The sequence below is a fragment of the Heteronotia binoei genome, chromosome 4 (genome assembly GCF_032191835.1).
Source record: "Heteronotia binoei isolate CCM8104 ecotype False Entrance Well chromosome 4, APGP_CSIRO_Hbin_v1, whole genome shotgun sequence".
Taxonomy (NCBI): domain Eukaryota; kingdom Metazoa; phylum Chordata; class Lepidosauria; order Squamata; family Gekkonidae; genus Heteronotia; species Heteronotia binoei.
In genome coordinates, this window is record NC_083226.1 from 17,153,403 (window position 1) to 17,173,572 (window position 20,170).

Consider the following 20,170-nt stretch of genomic DNA (forward strand, 5'->3'; position numbering starts at 1 on the left):
GGTCACCGATGAGCTAGTCGCAGGAACTGGAGTCTCCACTGAAGTTCTCCTTCTGAGTGCCTGGCTGGAGGGGGAGGGGAGAGTCATGGGCATGCAGCCTTGTCCCTCTAGAAAAGGAGTGATCCCCAAATGAAGGAGGACCCATTGAGGACATCCAGCCGCCCAGGATCCACCCAGAGAGGGCAGTCCCTTCCCACAGTGACCCCAACCAGCCCCCTTGTGAATCCCACCCCCCCAGTGTGCAGGCACAAGGCTTCTGTTTGTGTGGAGGAGTTTCCCAAGCCCCTTCCTCACCTGTAAGCTGCCAGAGGGGCAGCATCCATTCCGGGTGGGTCGATGCAGACCCTGCTGAGCCAGACAATGGGATGTCTCGCATCTGGAGCCGGGCAGGAGAGCGTCACTTCTGCTGAGGCAGGCCCACGGCTGGTCCCGAGAGTAGACTTGATGGGAACATGCATCCCCAAGGGGGTCTGGGATGGTGCTCGTGGGGTCACCGATGGAGTTGCCCACACAACTCGGCTTCACAAGAGGTCACAACCACACAACCTGTGCCAGTTTGAGCTCTGTGCACTATGCCCTCCAGTTCTCAATGAGATCACGACCAAACATTAAAACCACTACAATTATATATAATCATTGTTCAACCCATTCATTTTCTCAACGTTTATTTTTATGGCTCACTGCTGAGCAGGGAGCAGAGATAACAAGTATCTTGGGTGGAGGCAGGACTCCCACTGGGATGTGCAAAATTCTGCCGACTGCATTATATCGTTTGCATATGCAAAAACTTACCTGGGACAGAGACCTGAGATTCTCTGGTATGGCCAAACTGATTGGCAATCCACCAGTTCCCTCCTCCAATCAGCAAGCAGATCATGAGATGAACTGAGAAGTGTTAGAACATCCCTACTTGGGGGGGGGGGGGGGAGGACCGTCCTCTCTGATCGGAACCCCCACTTCAGGCTGCAGAGTGTGGGTGGAAGAGTACACTGGGGATGGCATCATGACTGCCCATCACAAAGCACTGTAAATTACTCTGGATTGGCTCAGTGTCTTGTTGTGAAGACAAATGCGCCCAACTGGCTGAGCACTCTATCAGAAACCACCCAAAAGCGACTCAGCGGTGGGGATGGAGAGAAGGCACAAGCTGTGGGGCTTCGGTTTCACTTCCTTCTCTCTTTCCAGCGTCTTTTGCCTCCGTGAGAAAGTGAGGCTCATCCAGGTGATTAAATGACATGGAGAGACAACTAGAATCCCATAAGGCTGAGCAAAAATGTGCATGTGTGAAAACCTCCAATGATAACCAGCAATAAAATGAGCACCAAATGGTAAGAAATAAACCATCATTACTATCAGGCTGAACAATTTGCTCTGTCTGTTTTTAGGATCGGCTGCCATGCAGTGAGCAGTGACGGCGGGTCTACGCGAGAGGAGGAAACCAGAACTCCCATTCAGATGTGTGAGAACACACAGATGTGGAATAATGCCAACTGTACTGTATGAATATGCACAACCTTACCCAATAAAAAGATGTCAGCAGCTTGTGAATCGCCAAACCGTTTGGTGAAGACTCACTCTGTGCTCCCAACCAGAGAGCAGAACGTGAGGCAAAATGGCAGGCGTTTGAACATTCCTACGCTGAGCTGTCCTGCCTGGCAGACTTATCACCACTGGGGGTGGCAGAGGGGATGAAAGGGTTTAGGAACGGCTACTGTGGCAGGACAGTGAGATGAAGTCCCTCTAACCCTTGGGCACACCCACTCTTACCACAGGAGGGGTCATCCATGTTGAAGACACAGGGCGGGTTGTCGAGAGGAGGGCTCCCCTTCTTCCAGTGGATGGGCCCCAGCCAGTTCATCCGGTTCTCTGAGCCCACAAAATGAGCCACCACCTGTGGGAAGGGGCTGGATTCAGACCACAGACCCAGGGGGCACCTTCCTCCATGTCTGTTACAACTTCCCAGAACCCCCTCCCAATGGAGGCCCTGGCGTTCCACCTCCCACCACCTCCAGGTCCCCTACTCCCACTCAGGTCTCTCTAGTAGCTTTTTGGGGCATACCAGCCCATTCAGAGACTCAGTGGGGCTGCTTGGGGACTCTCCCCCACCTATTGTGGCAGACACCTCCCCCCCCCATACACACACCTGGAATTCTCCGCTCTCCACATCCCTCATGGCCCACAGGTCAAAATCCATCTCTCGGTCATTGTCTCCATTGAGGCTCACCGTCCCAGTGATACCTGGAGGGGTGGGGGCAGGGAGGGAGAGGCAGTTTGGTGTAGTGCAGGGGTAGGAACATTGGCTTTCCAGATGTTTTTCGCCTACAACTCCCATCAGCCCCAGCCAGCATGGCCAATGACTGGGGCTGGTGGGAGTTGTAGGAAAAAAACATCTGGAGAGCCAACGTTCCCTACCCCTGGTGTAGTGGTTAAGAGCAGTGGACTCTCATCTGGAGAACCGGGTTCGATTCTCTAGTCCTCTCCCACATGAAGCCAGCTGGGTGACCCAGGGCCAGCCATAGTTCCCTCAGAGCTCTCTCAGCCACAGGCCCGTATCTAGGATTTTTTTCTGGAGGGGCTCCAGGGGGCGCTAATTTAATTAAAGGAGCATAAACAAGAGGAGAGGGGGGGTGAGGGATCGGGAGTGGGCGTGTCTGGCTGGTTTGGGAGAGAGCGCTGCCCCCATGGCCCCTGCCTAGTTTTGGCCCCGCCCACCTACCTCACAGGTTGTCTGTTGTGTGAAGAGGAAGGGAAGGTGATTGGAAGCCCCTCCGAGGCTCCTCCGGGCAGTGAAGGGCGGGGCATGAAACAACTCTTCTTCTTTGAGGATCCCAGCATCCGTTGTCATTCGTGACCCATGGCTGAGTTAACCTCTTGGACGGGCTCTGGGGCAGCTCCTCTCTAAAGCCAGCCCCCTCCCACATTCCCACCCCCTCCTGGCCTGATCTGTCTCAGCCCAGGGCATCCACTTGCTGACTCCCCCCAACCCCAGTCCCAAATTCCTGCCAACCTCGCCGTCCCCCAACCCCCGGCCACTCTTTCCCCTAAGCCAAGCCTCCAATACCCTGGAATTTGAGGCCCCTCATCTTCTCCAGGATGCGGCTGGTGTTCCGCTTGGTTCCACCTTCCTGCAGCGTCTCGTTCAAGGCCTTGAGATACAGCAGCAGCACGTCGTGGAAGCAGCCGGCCACCAGCGTCCCCTGCCACAGGGGGACAGAGAGAGGGAGACAAACGGAATGGAACGATCTTGTTCCCCACAGCTTCACTGGCAGCCACTGCCTTGGACCTGAAGGACAATCTAGACAGAACTCTGCTATTGGAGTCATGTGAAGTGACATGTGGTGGCCCCTGATGGTCTAAGCTGAAATATCTGGGAGCCAGAGGGCCCCTGAATGGCTCCAGAGCAGCAGCTACACTTTTGCTGGGGCAGGAGTCTGAAGCTGGGAATCAAGGGTCTGTGTGGGTTTGGTGACCACCATACCTCAAGCAACCTTAGAACTGGCAGCCCACCAGAGATACAAGGCCTGGGATTCACCCCTCTTCAACTATTACATGGAGGAGACGCCTGGAGGGACCACGACATCCGCTTGGGTGATATATGAAGGAGGGAAGAGCAGTCCAGACCTGGCTGACAAGAGGCAAGCCTTAAAGCACACAAGGAAGGTAGAACACTTGTGTCCATGCTGGGTGTGGGCAGTGAATGTGAGGAAACGGGGAGGGCGAAGTGGACAGCCCCGAGTCTGAACCACCCAGCACAGGGAGCACAACTGAGAAGGCATTCAGGACAGTGACTGAGAAAGCCAGGTGGGAGGAAGCCACAGGGGTTGCCCAGAAGAGAGAACTGCCAAGGCGACCACTGCAAACATCCTGCATGACCAGGGGCAAATTCTGACCTCCATCTATCAAGCCACCCCTGGTGACCCACCTGCAAAGCCAAGCCGTAGCTACCTTCCTCAACCCCAACCCTGGGGATTCTCCTGGGTCGTTTCTTCCACACAACAGCAGATTCGCAAGGCCAAGGGGGAAAGTGTTTGTGGCCCCGGAAGGCTGGCTGATCTGTCTCTCCTCACTTCTCATAAAGGGCTCTTCACTCCCTCCCATAAACAGAGTGCAGAAGAAGGCATGCAAGCAGGGGTGTGTAGATTTACCATGGAGTCATTCACAGCCACACCAAAGTCCCTCTGGGCACGCTGGACCAGCTGGCTCTGGAAACGCCGGTATTCGGGGGTTTGGGGCACATGGGCAGTGACCACCAGTACCGACTGCAATTAGAGGAAAAGGTCAAGGGAGCTCCAGCTGGCTGGGACTCAGCTCCCAAGTCTCCCTTTCCTTTCTTCCTTCCTTCCTTCCCTCCTTGCAGCAGAGTCCTGGTCTTACCTGGAAGGCCTCTCGGAGGACTCCTGTATCTTGGCTCTCCGTGCTCTGCCAGGGCTTCTTGGCCTCACGATGCCCCTCAGCTCTCAGGCTTTCCCCCAAAATGTTCAGGTAGATGAAGACGTAGTCACCGCCGGTCATGTTCTGAGCCTGTGCCTGGTGCATGATCTCCTGCAACATCCACAGGGGCCCAGAAATGTAGACCACTAAGGAGAAACCACCCCCACCCAGAGGAGTGTGTGTCAGACGCAAGCAAGGAGCAGAGGGCAGGCAGTGAGGGGCAATGTGCCCCCCAGCTATGCATGAAGCGCAAGGCTTGACGTAGGATGCTCTGCATTATCTGGCTCTTTGGCTCCTTGTCACATGAGCATTGTGTTGCAGTCCCCCCTCCCCAGTGCTGGCAGCCAGGTGCCCACCAGTGTCCTCCTCACCCGCGTCAATCAAGGAGGATATTTTCCCAGACTGCACTTTAAAGCTCATGGACCGAGCAATTCATGGGCCACGGTGGATGGATTCTCATCACTTTTACGTGGACTCCACTCTGTGGCGACCCACGTGTAGGCAAATTAGGCACTTGCCTAGGGTGAGTGGAGGGGACTGAATTGGGCCCACCCCCTCCTGGTGATTGATATCACCCGGGAGGAGAGCCACTCGCCATCTCCTTACCCTGCCAACCTCCTCCGTGGCACCCTCTCTGTCCTGTCGCCTGCACCCTTCCAACCTCCACGGGCCCCAGCAAGACTCTGAGCACTGCAGAGGCCCACACACTGTCCGACCGCTGTCACTCCACCTCTGCCTCCACGGAGCGAGCGACAGGAGCTGGATGGCGTGCAGCCTCTGTGGGCTCAGAATGCTGTCTGGCCGTCGTATGGCTGCCGCGCACACCCTCCCCACCCCCCTATGCAGCACACACCCTCGGTGGGGGGGCAGAAGGGTGTGGGTGGTGGGACTGTGAGGGTGCTGTGGAGGGGGGGCATGGTGGGGCCCCTGACTACTGAAATTCACTGCAAAGGTCTATATCTCAAAGTCTATTGACTGAACATGAGATAATAAAGATCCGACACTTCATGACACCACCATTGGGCCAAAAAAATGGAGTCAAGGTAGAAATCTTGACGTTTCTTCATGATTTTTACATCAGACCCCACAACACACACAAAAAGTGTACAGAATCCACTGATGTCCACAAACTGCACAAAGAAAAACACGTATCCAGTTCTGTGGTCACCATCATGGTGGAAAAACATGGATTCAGGGGATGGATCTTCATGAATTCATACTATTTTCACACAAGTCCTGCTCACAAGTCACCCCAGACACACTTACAATCCTAATACAGAGTATACCTGATTGTTCTTTGTAAGTGTGCTGAGTAAGTCTCGTGTTACACTTAACGGATCCATAGCTGAACGTGTGGTACAAACTCTAGGTTTATCCAGTACTAGTTCCCCAAATCTTCCTTAGAGATGGATGTATGCCTGTACAACGGGCTGGACACACATTTATACAACAGAGGTGTACAGGGCTACTGAAACAACAGAGTACATGGGTTGTACCACAGCTTGCCGTGAACAAAACCACCAAAATCACGGATCCAGCATTTCATAGTGCTGCCGTGGTATAAAAAAGTGGGTGCCCTTTTGGTGTTCTTATTTCACTTGGACTCCATCCCAGTCCGAATTCTGAACACATATCACGCTCTTGTCAATGAACTTCATCACAAAAACCACATATTTCATGGTGCTTCGTTGGTACAAAAATTCATTAAAAATATGGATCCTTGTATAGCTTTAGAATTTGTGTATGCATCCTACCACGCTCCGCCTTTAATAAAAAGAGAAGGTTCAAACCCTAGAGAAGGTTCTGGGAATCCAAGGTTCAAACCTGCTCCCCCCACACCACAGAAGCTCGTTGAGAGACCTTGGCCCAATCCCGCACTCTCAGCCTAGCCTCCCTCACAGGGTTGTTGTGAGACATAAAATGGGTGCGGGAAGAAACAGGTCAGATGCTGGAGGTCCTCACTGGGGGCAAAGAGGTGGTATCAATAAAGTAAATAAAATCAAGTTGTTCCCTAAAAGGGAGAGGGGCTTGAATTGTTCCCTAAGGCCACTGCAATTGTTTTTTTTAATGTTTCCCCATAATTATTTCAACGGAAAACCCCCAGTGAGCTACCATGAGGTGAGCAAGAAAAACCTCATGAAGCCAAGAATCAGCTTGAGGCAAGAAGCCTCCAGAGCACTGGGCAAGTCCACACAACAGTTGCCGCTAAATCACAAAATACCTGTTTACCAGGTCTAAAAAAATGGGGAAAATAACAGAGAAAATACTGGAATATGTTCAGAGGCAATGAACCACTGTGGATTTGTGAGTAAAAATTATGTCCATTCTAGGCTAAATATGCAGCACGGAAGACCCGTCCTGGGATGAGTGTTCATTGATGCAGCTCAAATGTACTTGGAGACCTTTTCTTGGTCTGGCTTGAATTTATCGCCCACCGATCTCATTTGGAGATCCACATCCAGAAATTACAAGAGAAAGGAAAACTCTTCCTGTTTTCTTCTCTTGAAAAGTTCTTTATAATTTTTTGTCAACCTTTACCAAATCCCCTTTTCTCTCATCTCAGCAGAAAACTAAACTTGGCAAGGGAAATTCCAGACTGGACCTCTTGCCTTAAAACAAAACAAAAAGAAGTCCTCGATCTGTGATATTGCTCACAAACAAGGGCTTTCAATCCAATACGGGCCATGTGTTGGTTGAGGACCCACCCTGGATGGCACATCCCTAGTGCCACCTCAGAAGGTGAGGAGTCTGGGTGTGATACTGGATGCCACCCTTTCTACGGAGGCCCAGCTAACAGCTGTCGCACGATCTGCCTTTTACCATCTTCGGCAGGCCAAACAACTAGCGCCTTTCCTGGTTCCTCGGGACTTCGCTACAGTGATCCATGCAACGGTCACTTCCGGGTTGGACTACTGTAACTCGCTCTACGCAGGGTTGCCCTTGAGACTGACCCGGAAACTCCAGTTGGTGCAGAATGCAGCCGCACAATTGCTGACTGAATCGCCTGTACGGGCGAGAGGTCAGTCGATGCTGCGCAGTCTGCACTGGCTACCAATCGAGTACCGGGTCCGCTTCAAGGTACTAGTACTGACCTTTAAAGCCTTGCACGGCCTGGGACCGGCATACCTAAGGGACCGCCTCTTCCCATAGGAACCCCGGAGGTCATTACGATTGGCCTCTCCACATCTTCTGACTCTCCCTGGCCCAAAGGACGTTCACCTCGCCTCGACCACGGCCACGGCTTTTTTTGCCCTGGCCCCGACCTGGTGGAATCAGCTCCCTGCGGAGGTTCAGGCCCTCCCATAAGAACATAACTATAATGAGCTATTATGATCATATTCTGAACATAACATAACGATCTATGTCAGCGACCGGGCTCCATTCAGAGTGGCTTGGATGGAAGCCCCAGAGCAGCCTGCGGAGGTGACCCCTCTCTTGCCCCCCAACCACCCCTCCCCTCCCCTGGGGGATTCCAGTTTATGGGTCAGGAGCGGGGAGGAATCTGGGGCACCCACCTGGCCTGCTTTGGAAGAAGATGATGATATTGGGTTTTGACCCCACCCTTCATTACCCAAAGAAGTCTCCGAGCTGCTTACAACCTCCCTTCCCCTCCCCATTACAGATATCCCCTGTGTGAGGTGGGTGGGGCTGAGAGAGCTCTGAAAGAAACTGCTCTTGAGCAGAACAGCTCGGAGAGAGTGATGACTGACCCAAGGTAACTCCAGCAGTTGCATGGAGTCAGAGTGGGAAATCAAACCGGGTTCTCCCAGATATGAGTCCGCACACTTCACCACCACACCAAACTGGCTCTCATCCGGCCCACGCATCAGGCAGAGCTGGTCTCCTACAGTCACTGCAAGAAGTACACCAGCTTTTTCTTAAGTGTGGGAGGAGGGTGGCCTGGGAGAGGGGCTCCCTTCCCTGAAGACACTGACTGCCCCCTTCTGTTCGATGTGCATTTCTAGGCCCACTGCCTTCTCACCCTCCACAACATGCCTTCCTCACCCACGGCCTTCCCTCCTCTCTTGAAGATTGGGGGAGGGACTGTCAGGGTGCCCCCTCTGAAAAAGAGGCACCAGAAGTCTCCAGAGAGAAATGAAGATGATATTGGATTTATATCCTGCCCTTTTCTCTCAATCTCAGAGCAGCCACAATCTCCTTTATCTCCCTCCCCCACAACAGACACCCTGTGAGGTGGGTGGGGCTGAGAGGGCTCTCACAGCAGCTGCCCTTTCAAGGACATCTCCTGAATCAGAGTCTCAGAGTGGCTCACAATCTCCTTTCCCTTCCTCCCCCGCAACAGACACCCTGTGAGGTGGGTGGGGCTAAAAGAGCTCTTACAGCAGCTGCCCTTTCAAGGACAACTCTGCCAGAGCTATGGCTGACCCAAGGCCATTGCAGCAGCTGCAAGTGGAGGAGTGGGGATCAAACCCGGTTCTCCCAGATAAGAGTGGGCAGGCTCAACCACTGCACCAAACTGGCCCCGAAGGAGAAACACAGGGGTGCCCCTCATGAACTTTTGGACATTTAAAGAAAAAAATAAGAATCTTGTTCCCCCAAAGGTCCAGGAACTCCGTCCAGCCGCGTTTCCCCGCAGAAACAAAGCCCTGGATCGCGTGCCCCAGAGGGGTGGGGGCAGGGGCCGCTCCCAAGGCGGGAGAGGCGGCTTCGGATGGGCGGCGGGAGGGGGGGGGGGCTGGCTCACCTCGCCTGTTGGCCTGGATCAACCGCACCGTCACCTCGGGCTGCCCATGTCGGTCGGCGGCCCAGACGTCCGCTCCAAGTCTCATGAAGGAGGGGGAATGGTATTGCCAGTCATCGACGTCCTCATCGTACACAAGGGCGGCGGGGGAGGTCCAGTTGAAGCGCCGGTGCAGCCTGAGCACGAAGGCGTCGAGAGCTGGCCCCACGGGACCGGCGTACACCACCGTGCTGCCGAGACCCGCGCTGCTTCTTGCATAGGCCCCGGCTCGAAGGAGCGGCAGCTGCCAGTAGTCGGCGAAGTTCCCCACTGCGTAGCCTTGGGGGTCGCAGCCCGCCCCGAGCAGCACGTCCGGGTCGTGCAAGCTCTTCAGCTCCGCGGCCTCCCACTGGGCCACTTCGAGGTCGCAGTGGCCACCCCGGCCCTCGGTGGAGGCGAAGGCGGTGCGGAGGGCGAGGCCCGGGGGGCGCAGCTGGGACTCCAGGGCCAGGCTCAGGGCGGGTTGGACGCGCGGCCAGGCCCAGGGGTAGCGCAGGTTGCGCTCTGGCAGCAGCACCCCCAGCCTCACCTCCCCCGACGGGGCGGCGCTGGCCTGGGCGGAGGAGGCGGCGGAGGGCACCCCCAGCAGGGCTGGCAGCAGCAGCAGCAGGAGCGGCGGTGGCGCCGCCATGGACGGGGCGGGCGAGGAGCTCTGGGCGGCAGCAGAAGGCAGGGAGAGCCCGTCTGTGGGGCGGCCGCGCTGCGCTCCCTCGGAAAAGGCGCCCCTGCACGGCCCTCCCTCCCTCCAGAGGCCTCCTCGGGGGCGGGGGGAAGTCGGGGGGGCCGCCCCTCTGCGCCCTCCCGCGCACACCTCTCCTGGCCGCAGGGCGCGGGAACTAGAGCTGAAGGCCGCTCGCCCCGCTGCGCTGCGAGGGATTGCCGGTGGGCCCTCCTGAGCCCCCCTGATTGCCCCAAAGAAACAGCCCCACACCACCATCATGGGCAGCACCGCGACTGGCGGTGATCCAGCTCTTCTAGATGAATCCCCCCTCCCCAGTTAGGAAAGGGGCATCAAGCCCCCTCCACTTTACCCTGAAGTCGCCTTCCACAACCACGTTTAAATTAGAGCCTGGATCCCAACCCCTCTTTCCAAAGCCCCACTTTGAGGAGGAGGGGGAGCAGGTGCCATGGGGCAGGATTTCCTCACCAAGACAAAGTCGTGCCTCCCCCACCGCACTGGGGGAGAAAACCTGAGTCTGAACAGAACCCACCCAAGCCTCGATCACACCAGAGTTCTCCACAAACTGGGTGAGCAGGTGACAAATGTGGCAAAGGAAGTTCAGGCTTGGTAAGTGTTAAAGTGATGCACAATGGGACCCCAAAAAATCCCAACCTCTGTCCCCCTGCTAGTTCTGAATCTCCCCCCAGCATCCCTTCCTCTGCACCCGCAGACCTGCTCCACCCCCCATCCCCACCCCCTTGCAGAAGGCTTACAACAGCCGGGGACTGGACCCCGCTTCTCGGGGAAGAGCCACCCATGGGGAATTGGCGGAAGCAGGAGGAAAGGCGCTATCCAGCCACTGCAGCAGAGATCTGCCTTCCCGTCTCCGAGTCCCCCCTAACTCTCCTGCCTGAAGGAGGCTGTCTTCCAGACCTCTGATCAGTGCCCAAACCAGTCAAGAGCACCTGTCTGGTCTACGTGGAGCTCCATTAGAAGGGTTGCCAGCCTTAAGGGGGGGGGGTGGAGAGTGCCCAGAATTATAACTGGTCCACAGACAGCGATCTGTTCTGGAGAAAGTGGCTGTTCTGAAAGATGGGCTCTATGGCAGGGGTGGCCAACGGTAGCTCTCCAGATGTTTTTTGCCTACAACTCCCATCAGCCCCAGCCAGCATGACCAATGGCTGAGGCTGATGGGAGTTGTAGGCAAAAAACATCTGGAGAGCTACCGTTGGCCACCCCTGCTCTATGGCATGATACCCTGCTGAGGTTCCTCCGCGGCCAAACCCCACCCTGCCCAGTTTCCATCCACCAGTTTCCCAGTATTTTCCAAACCCAGCGCTGGCGCCCCTATTTATTAGCCCACCCATCACTGCTTCCTCAACATTCCCCACCTTCCTTGGTCAACCACTGAAGCTGCCTGGCCTGCCTTTCTGGAATCTGGACCTTTGGACCCGACGGCTCCGTCCAGGCATTCTTCTGGTTCCTGATACTCGGAGCCTGCTCGTCAGTACAATTAGTCTGGGAAAAAAGATTCAGAACACTCCCCCTGCCCCAGATGTGAAGGTGGGAAAGGTCGATTTGAGTCTCCACACAGGAGATGCCCCTGCAGCTCCGTCCTTCCAAGAGAAGTCATGAGGGAATGGAGGGGCCTGCCCTCTGCCGGCTGCTGCTTCTCTCTGGCTGCACCGGCACGAGGATGCCAGGCAGGTGCCCAGCGTGCCTGTGTTGTGAAGAGGCAGTGGAGTTCCTAGGGAGGCAACCCTTCATGCAAAATATTCTCTCATATGAGCTTCAGGTTGTCCCACCGGAGCCCCTCTCTTTGTCCTCGGTGAAGACGTTGAAAAGTACCCTCTGAAGCCATTCCACTGCCCTTAACCCCCCCCCTTCCTGTTCCGCAGGCTTCTTGGGAAATGCTGTGGAGAATGGCCATCCTCCTAGAGCACAGGAAGCTGCAGCCACGCTAAAGGGATCCACACAAAGGTCAGAAGGGAAGCCTGCAGAGGTTCAGTGTTCCCTTAAACAGTATACAGAGAGAGAGGACCACTTCAAATGGATCAGGAATAGCACAGCTCAGGGGGGGCTCTCTTTATTCTGGGGATGGGGAGGAAGGAAGGCCTTGCCAATGAGAAATTGTGGGCTTAGTGGGCTGCAGGATGGGGAAAGTGTGGTTCTACTCCCTCTCCCCTCTATTCTGGAAACCTACCAGCCCACAACCGGAGATCTTGAGTGCCCAGCCGCTGTTCACCAAGAGTCAGAAGACTTAAGGCTGCCGTGGTTCCTGAGGATGCTGTGAAGGGAACGGAAGAGGCTGCTGAGGAAGCCCTGGGGAGCATGGAAGGAGACACACAAGCCCGCTTGAGAGCAAGCCCACCTCCAGTTGAGAGCTGCCAAATGTATAGGATGGCAGAGAAAAGACCCCTGAAACGTGACAGGCCTGGTGCCCACAGGACCACCCAGCAAGGATGACCTCTCGCTCTAGCTGGGAAGGAGCTTCTGAGCTCTGGAGGGAGAACATCAGGGGGAGGGAGGGAGGGAGGGAAGGAATCACCCTTGGGTTTTCAAGAGGGGGGGGTCTCTCAGCTGTCTTTAGCATCTGCCCCTTTCTCTCTTACTCCACAATGCCCACCTGCTGTACACACACAGACCTCTCTCTGGTCCCTCCTCACAATTCATCAAATCCACAAGGTCACCCATGAGTTACAGGATCTCCCGTCTCCACTGAAGCTCTCCTTCTCCTGAGTGCCTGGCTGGAGGGAGAGGGGAGAGTCATGATCATGCAGCCTTGGCCCTCTAGAAAAGGAGTGATCTCCAAATGAAGGAGGATTCTATGAGGACATCCAGCCGCCCAGGATCCACTCAGAGATGGCAATTCCCTCCCACACTGACCCCAACCATCCCCCTTGTGAATCCACCTCCCGCCCAGTGTGCAAGCACAAGGTGGTCGTTTGTGTGGAGAGGTTTTCCAAGCCCCTTCCTCACCTGTAAGCTGCCAGGGGGGCAGCATCCATTCTGAGTGGGTCAATGCAGACCCTGCTGAACCAGGAAATGGGATGTCTCACATCCGGAGCCGGGCAGGAGCTCCTCAGTTCTGGCCCCGAGAGGAGACTTGAAGTGTCCGATGGGAACATGAAATCCCAAGGGGATCTGGGATGGTGCTCGTGGGGACATTCCCTCTGTGGATGCATTTTTCACCCCTGCAGATGTTCACACCACAAGAGGTCACAACCACACAACTTGTGCCAGTTTGAGCTCTGTGCGCTATGCCCTCCAGTTTTCACAACCCCCTGACATTTTTCTCTGTTCTGGGATGCTGGGGAAAGTTGCTCTTCCTATGTATGTGGGGTGGGAGGGGTGGGGGGAGAGAAGGAAGCCGACTGTATGCAAATCCCCCGAGTCGACCTTCTGATCTCCCCCTCCCCAACCACCCTGGAAACTTCTCCATTCCATCTCACCTCCCAGTTGCAAGTCACTGGAATGCAACACAAACATCTCCCGTGGGGAGGCTCAGAATGAGTGTGGGGTGCCATGGAGTTGAGGTGAACACGTCTCAGACAAAGAAACTACATTCAACAGCCATGATCGCTCCTCAGCTGGAGAGCCAGTTTGGTGTAGTGGTTAAGTGTGCGGACTCTTATCTGGGAGAACCGGGTTTGATTCCCCACTCCTCCACTTGCACCTGCTGGAATGGCCTTGGGTCAGCCATAGCTCTGGCAGAGGTTGTCCTTGAAAGGGCAGCTGCTGTGAGAGCCCTCTCCAGCCCCACCCACCTCACAGGGTGTCTGTTGTGGGGGAGGAAGGGAAAGGAGATTGTGAGCCGCTCTGAGACTCTGTCCTTGAAAGGGCAGCTGCTGTGAGAGCCCTCTCCAGCCCCACCCACCTCACAGGGTGTCTGTTGTGGGGGAGGAAGGGAAAGGAGATTGTGAGCCGCTCTGAGACTCTTCGGAGTGGAGGGCGGGATATAAATCCAATATCTTCTTCTTCTTCAGCTGAGCCTTGGATCTGTTCACCTTGTGCCATGCACTTTGAGCAACGGCTGAAAACCTTCGGATCTCTGGACTATTTGTGGTGCTTCGGTTTCATTTCCTTCTCCCTTTCAAGGCACTTTGGCATCTGTGCAAAGGTGAAACTGAGGCTCCTCCAGAGAATCAAATGACACAGAGGGAGGACGACAACTCCCATAAGGCTGAGTGGAAAAGCGCACATGCAGAGGACAGCGACGACAACGTAGAATGAAATTAAGACCAAACAGTAAAACCATTACAGAAGCACACATTCATAATCACTGTTTGACCAATTAATTTCCTCAGTGTTCATTTGTATGGCTGGCTGCTGAGTAGCAAGCGGAGATAACAGGTATCTTGGGTGGAGGTAGGACTCCAATTGGGATGTGCAAAATTCTGCCAACTGCATTATACTTTTTTGAATATGCAAAAACGTACCTGGGACAGAGGCCTGAGATTCTCCAGGATGGCTGAACTGACTGGCCATTAACCAGTTCCCAACTCCAGTCAGCAAGTACATCATGAGATGAACTGATAAGTGTTAGAACATCCCGATTTCGGGAGGACTGACCTCTCCGATCAGAATCACCACTTCAGAACTAAAATCCCATAAGGCTGAGCAAAAACGTGCATGTGTGAAAACCTTCAATGATAACAAGGAATGAAATGAGCACCAAATGGTAAAAAATAAACAATCATAACTACCGGCTGATCAATTTGCTCTCTGTCTGTTTTTAGGACTGGCTGCCAAGCAGTGAGCAGTGACGGTGGGTCTACACGAGGAGGAAACCAGGACTCCCACTCAGATCTGAGAGAACACACGGATGTGGAATAACACCAACTGTACTGTACGAATATGCACAAACTTCCCCAATAAAAAGACCTCAGCAGCCTGTGGACTGCCAAATTATTTGGTGGAGAATGAGCTCTGTGCTCCCAACCAGAGAACAGAACGTGAGGTAAAATGGCAGGCGTCTGGTGTGGTAGTTAAGTGTGTGGACTCTTATCTCGAAGAACCGGGTTTGATTCCCCACTCCTCCACTTGCACCTGCTGGAATGGCCTTGGGTCAGCCATAGCTCTGGCAGAGGTTGTCCTTGAAAGGGCAGCTGCTCTGAGAGCCCTCTCCAGCCCCACCCACCTCACAGGGTGTCTGTTGTGGGGGAGGGAGATAAAGGAGATTGTGAGCCGCTCTGAGACTCTTTGGAGTCCACACACTTAACCACCACACCAAACTGGCTCTCCTAGACAAGGAAAGGCTATTCCTTGTCTCCCAGCAGGCTCCAAAGACTCACAGCCAGGGAGCAACAGCAGCACCCAGTCATGTCACTAAAACAACCTGGAGAAACAAGATGGCTGCTGGTGAAGAAGAGCAAGGTCTAGTATTCAAAAGTATGATATAGGGGTTAATTTGATCACCCTGCTGCATAAAGATAGCAATCATCAGTGCCGCAGAGGTCCACAGGTTTTCCTGATAAAAACAGTTTATCTAGACACTACGGACAGCAAAACATGAAGCAGGAAAAAGCTAAATGAATGATAAGTGCGAACATGATAAGATGTTCCTTTCCTTTTATCATTTACCAAGCCCTTAGTTTGGCCACAGTTTTAGAGTGTGTTAGTCACAGAACCTCAATAAACCATTTTAGCCTCATGGCCCCTGTGAATTGATCTCCCCAGAACCTTTCCAGAAAAGTAAACTGGGGTGTTCAGGGATACCTCCAAATGCTTCTTGAGAGTTCTGCCCAAGCATTTCTCTATTGGTGGCCACAGAACGTCTCCTGGCTCATTTTCCTCCTGAGTCTTGACTATTTCCGTCTGTCAAGGAGCTCACGTGTGAACCCTGTGGGCCTTCAGCGCTGTTTTACACAATTAACTAAACTGGCATTTATTTTTAAAAGAAAATGTATTAAGTTTATTTCAGTCACAATCAGATGAAGAGTATAACCTATAGCCAGCACAATACTCTTAAAATAATACAGCAAGGAAACAAAGAACCTAGTTCAGCTGTCTAGCACATGTTGGACTTGTATTAGATGGCACAAACCTTATGTTTCAAAGGCCAAAGGCCTTACGTTTCAAAGTCAAAGGCATTCCCTACATTTTTTGCAACTGTGGCTCAAGCAGATCACAGTTCAGGCCTTTGGCAGATCAGAATCATCTAGTCTCTTTCTCTCTGGGCCTTAGCTGAATTATAGTTTTTGGTCCAGCAACATGAGGATGAGATCCAATCAGAGCTTGTTCCTTAGAGAAACTTCTAGAACATTACCTCATCACCTCCAGCCCTCTACCCCACCCCCATCCTATGGGCAACAGGTTCCCATGAGAAGCTACTCATGCCAACTCCACCTCTGGCCCTGACGATTATAACTGTACAGGCAAATAAACCAATTATTAATACCTGTAGGATGAACAAGACACGTTACTATTATTAACATTAACCCCTGAGGAGAGGTCAAGGTTGCTTTGCTTTACACTGTCCCGGTTTCTAGAGCTCTTCACCTACAGCCTGGAATGAGGCTTCTTGATGGAAGAATTAGTAGACCTCAGGGGCTCTTTTCCAAGATTTACTTAGGGCGACCTGTGTTACCTCAAGCACTATTGGTTGCTCAAAATGGGCACTGCCTCCTGTTTTCATTGGAGGAATCAGCCAGGAGACAGAGCATGTGAGAGGGAGGTAAACAGTGAGATTCTCTACCTATATGTTACAGGGAACATAAGAACATAAGAGAAGCCATGTTGGATCAGGCCAACGGCCCATCCAGTCCAACACTCTGTGTCACAGAAGAACATAAAAGAAGCCATGTTGGATCAGGCCAATGGCCCATCCAGTCCAACACTCTGTGTCACAGAAGAACATAAGAGAAGCCATGTTGGATCAGGCCAATGGCCCATCCAGTCCAACACTCTGTGTCACAGAAGAACATAAGAGAAGCCATGTTGGATCAGGCCGACGGCCCATCCAGTCCAACACTCTGTGTCACACAGTGGCAAAAAATTTTATATACACACACACACTGTGGCTAATAGCCACTGATGGACCTGCGCTCCATATTTTTATCTAAACCCCTCTTGAACGTGGCTATACTTGTGGCCGCCACCACCTCCTGTGGCAGTGAATTCCACATGTTAATCACCCTTTGGGTGAAGAAGTACTTCCTTTTATCCGTTTTAACCTGTCTGCTCAGCAATTTCATCGAATGCCCACGGGTTCTTGTATTGTGAGAAAGGGAGAAAAGTACTTCTTTCTCTACTTTCTCCATCCCATGCATTATCTTGTAAACCTCTATCATGTCACCCCGCAGTCGACATTTCTCCAAGCTAAAGAGTCCCAAGCGTTTCAACCTTTCTTCATAGGGAAAGTGCTCCAGCCCTTTAATCATTCTAGTTGCCCTTTTCTGGACTTTCTCCAATGCTATAATATCCTTTTTGAGGTGCGGCGACCAGAACTGCACACAGTACTCCAAATGAGACCGCACCATCGATTTATACAGGGGCATTATGATACTAGCTGATTTGTTTTCAATTCCCTTCCTAATAATTAAGGGATTCTTCCTAATAAGGGATTCTTCCCTTAGAGAACTCTCAGAAATAACCAGTCCATTTCTTAACCAAGAAAGGTCATTTTATTGAAAGAAGAAATGCTAATAAAACAATGCACAATTACAGAGATGACTCAGAGAATCACAAGGTTGTAAGGGGCCAAAAAGGCCCTCTAGTCCAACCCCCTGTTCCGTGCAGAATCAGCATAGAGCAGGGGTGTCAAACTCATTTGTTATGAGGGCCAGATTTGACATAAATGAGACCTTGTCGGGCCGGGCCATGCATGGTCATGAAATGTAATGCCAGGGAGCAGAGATATAAACTTTGAAAAGGGCACAGACAAACACAATTTTTTTAAAACTTAAAACATGCTTAGAACATTAGCGTACTTGCAACATTTTGTTTTAACAGTCTCTGATAACTGACGCCTCTTGCTCTGGATTACGGCATCAAAATCTGAAGACAACGGGCTGCAGCAATCTTGAGTATGCTGCGAGTTCAGAGGGAGAAGACTTCTGACTGACAAAATACCAGGGAGCAGTCCGTAGGGCAAGGGCCGTTGTCTGCCAGCTCTCTTTTTGGGCTTCTCTGGGAAATATGACTGGGCACTGTTGGAAATCGGCCCCCATGCCTCAGGCAAGGTAGGGGGTGGCAGTTTGGAGAGGAACTTCCCAGATCCACATTCCAGTTTGGAGGGTAGGGCTGGCTGGGCACTTCCTTGCCATAGAGAGGGAACGAGTCACAGACCGAAACATCATACTTAGTTCAGATTATTATCTTCCAAGTAGATATCAAATAAAATACAGAAGCCCACGGTGCTCCTCTCTGGCTGCTTTTGGTCCCTCTTCAGACTATTAAATAGCATGGCAGTGCTCACAGGACCTTTTCTACTTGGTTCATTAAAAAAAGGCAAAGGTAGTCCCCTGTGCAAGCACCAGTCGTTTCCGACTCTGGGGTGATGTTGCTTTCACAACGTTTTCACAGCAGACTTTTTACAGGGTGGTTTGCCATTGCCTTCCCCAGTCCTCTACGCTTTCCCCCCAGCAAGCTGGGGACTCATGTGACCAACCTCGGAAGGATGGAAGGCTGAGTCGACCTGGAGCCGACTACCTGAACCAGCTTCCGTTGGGATCAAACTCAGGTCATGAGCAGAGGGCTCCGAGTGCAGTACTGCAGCTTTACCACTCTGTGCCACGGGACTCTTCTCTTGGTTCATAGAGAAAAATAAATATCAGTTCACCTCCACTTACATAAGAACATAAGAGAAGCCATGTTGGATCAGGCCAACGGCCCATCAAGTCCAACACTCTGTGTCACACAGTGGCAAAAAATGTTATATACACACATACACTGTGGCTAATAGCCACTGGTGGACCTGTGCTCCATACACTGTGGCTAATAGCCACTGATGGACCTGTGCTCCATATTACCCCAGTCTCAGTGGTCCCTTTCAGACATCCAATCACTCAACTGCCATATCGGCAGTTTGCTCTGGGAGTCCGTCTGTGGCTTTGGGCGACCAGCATGCCAGGCCTGTCCCAACTCTGTTCTGTTCTCCCTCTTCACTTTTGAAGCCAGGACAACATCCAGAGACAGAGAGAGCAATGCCTGGGTTACCCCATTTCTTGGCCTGTGCCTTAATAATCCTGCAATCTGTATTCTCCTGCCTTTCTCCATGGGACACATGGGGAATACCCTATTTTCTCCTCACAACCCTTCTGTAAAGAAGGTTAGGCTGAGAGAGACTGGATGGTGAATGAGAAAATAGCCTCTGGGTGTATAATCTTGGAGGGGTTGGAGAGAAGAGCAAGCAGGTGTACAGACGTCTGTGTACAGAGGAGGTGAAAATGGCTGGCTGTAGGGAGACAGTGGCCAGGCCACTGAGTCCCTGCTGATGGGCATGAGCATTCTGGAAGAAAGGTTGGGAGATGGCTATAGGGCAGACATGTATGGTCAGCATCAGGATATTTCATTTGCTGCACTAGGAGCCAAAAACCCAGAACCAGGGAGCGGCACCCACCATTTTCCCCAACCCCAAGGCTTGGCCTGTCTCCACACTGAGGTACCGGCTGTGGAAACAAGATGGATGTCAGGGGGTGATTGGTGGGTGGGGAGTTTCCTGCCACTGGGCAGCAAAACAGAACAGAAAACGTTCATTTAAGACATTGCTGTTAATCTGGGTTTGTGATCACCTCAGTAGATAAGGAGAGTTGCCAGGAAGGCACAGAGTCTTCCTGAGTTGGACTGATAAAAACTGAATCTATGATAAACGAGTAACAGATAAAAGATCCTGTTGATCCTGTTTTTCTGCAGAATGCTGTTCTGAGGACTTCTACAGCCTGTTTAAACCACCTGTTGCCTCAGCCCGGTCTCAGTTCTGAGGTGGAGGATGAAAGTGGGGAAGGGGGCAATTGCTCCTGATGCAGTTCCAGGAAATGTGTCTTTGGCTCAGAAATGGCCAGTTCCCTTCCCAGGAGGCCTGGCGAGGTATGGAGATGGCTCACGCACACCCATCAGACACACTTCCTGTTCGGCTTCCTGTGTCTAATTCTGTTGTGCGAAAGGTCTGTTGTGGACCTTCCCCTAAATATAGTTCCCATCACTCATGCCTACCAACCCACTCACAAGTCTTGGACAAGCACACACCTGGACCTTACCTTCTTGAGAAGTTGCAGTAGGTACGTGGAAAGCTGAAGGAGAAAGATGGGACAAAAAAGGGTCCTCTGTGGTGGTCTGTTCTCACCCCCAAGGGAAAACTTACAGGAGTGCTATATAAAGGAAGGAGTACAATTTGA

The 20,170-nt window shown here is 52.7% G+C and overlaps 1 protein-coding gene across 1 annotated transcript; it reads right to left on the minus strand.

The window, feature by feature from the left end:
- Positions 1-1,708: 1,708 nt before the first annotated feature.
- Positions 1,709-10,109, minus strand: LOC132569884 (atrial natriuretic peptide receptor 2-like). The gene is made up of 7 exons (XM_060236315.1): positions 9,984-10,109; positions 9,137-9,725; positions 4,375-4,577; positions 4,146-4,259; positions 3,062-3,197; positions 2,144-2,238; positions 1,709-1,891 (listed from the first exon to the last, which is right to left on the minus strand). Exons 1-7 carry the CDS (start codon positions 10,107-10,109, stop codon positions 1,709-1,711), a joined length of 1,446 nt encoding a protein of 481 aa, XP_060092298.1.
- Between the last annotated feature and the right edge of the window lie 10,061 nt (positions 10,110-20,170).

What these genes read in the sequence shown, in the direction of transcription:
- LOC132569884 (XM_060236315.1), bottom strand. Translation starts at nt 10,109, where the DNA reads ATGGTGGTGTGGGGCTGTTTCTTTGGGGCAATCAGGGGGGCTCAGGAG. An exon ending in GATCCAGGCCAACAGGCGAG is followed by an intron (nt 4,578 to 9,136) that starts GTGAGCCAGCCC and finishes GTTTCTCCTTAG; the next exon opens with TGGTCTACATTTCTGGGCCC. An exon ending in TCCTCCGAGAGGCCTTCCAG is followed by an intron (nt 4,260 to 4,374) that starts GTAAGACCAGGA and finishes CTCTAATTGCAG; the next exon opens with TCGGTACTGGTGGTCACTGC.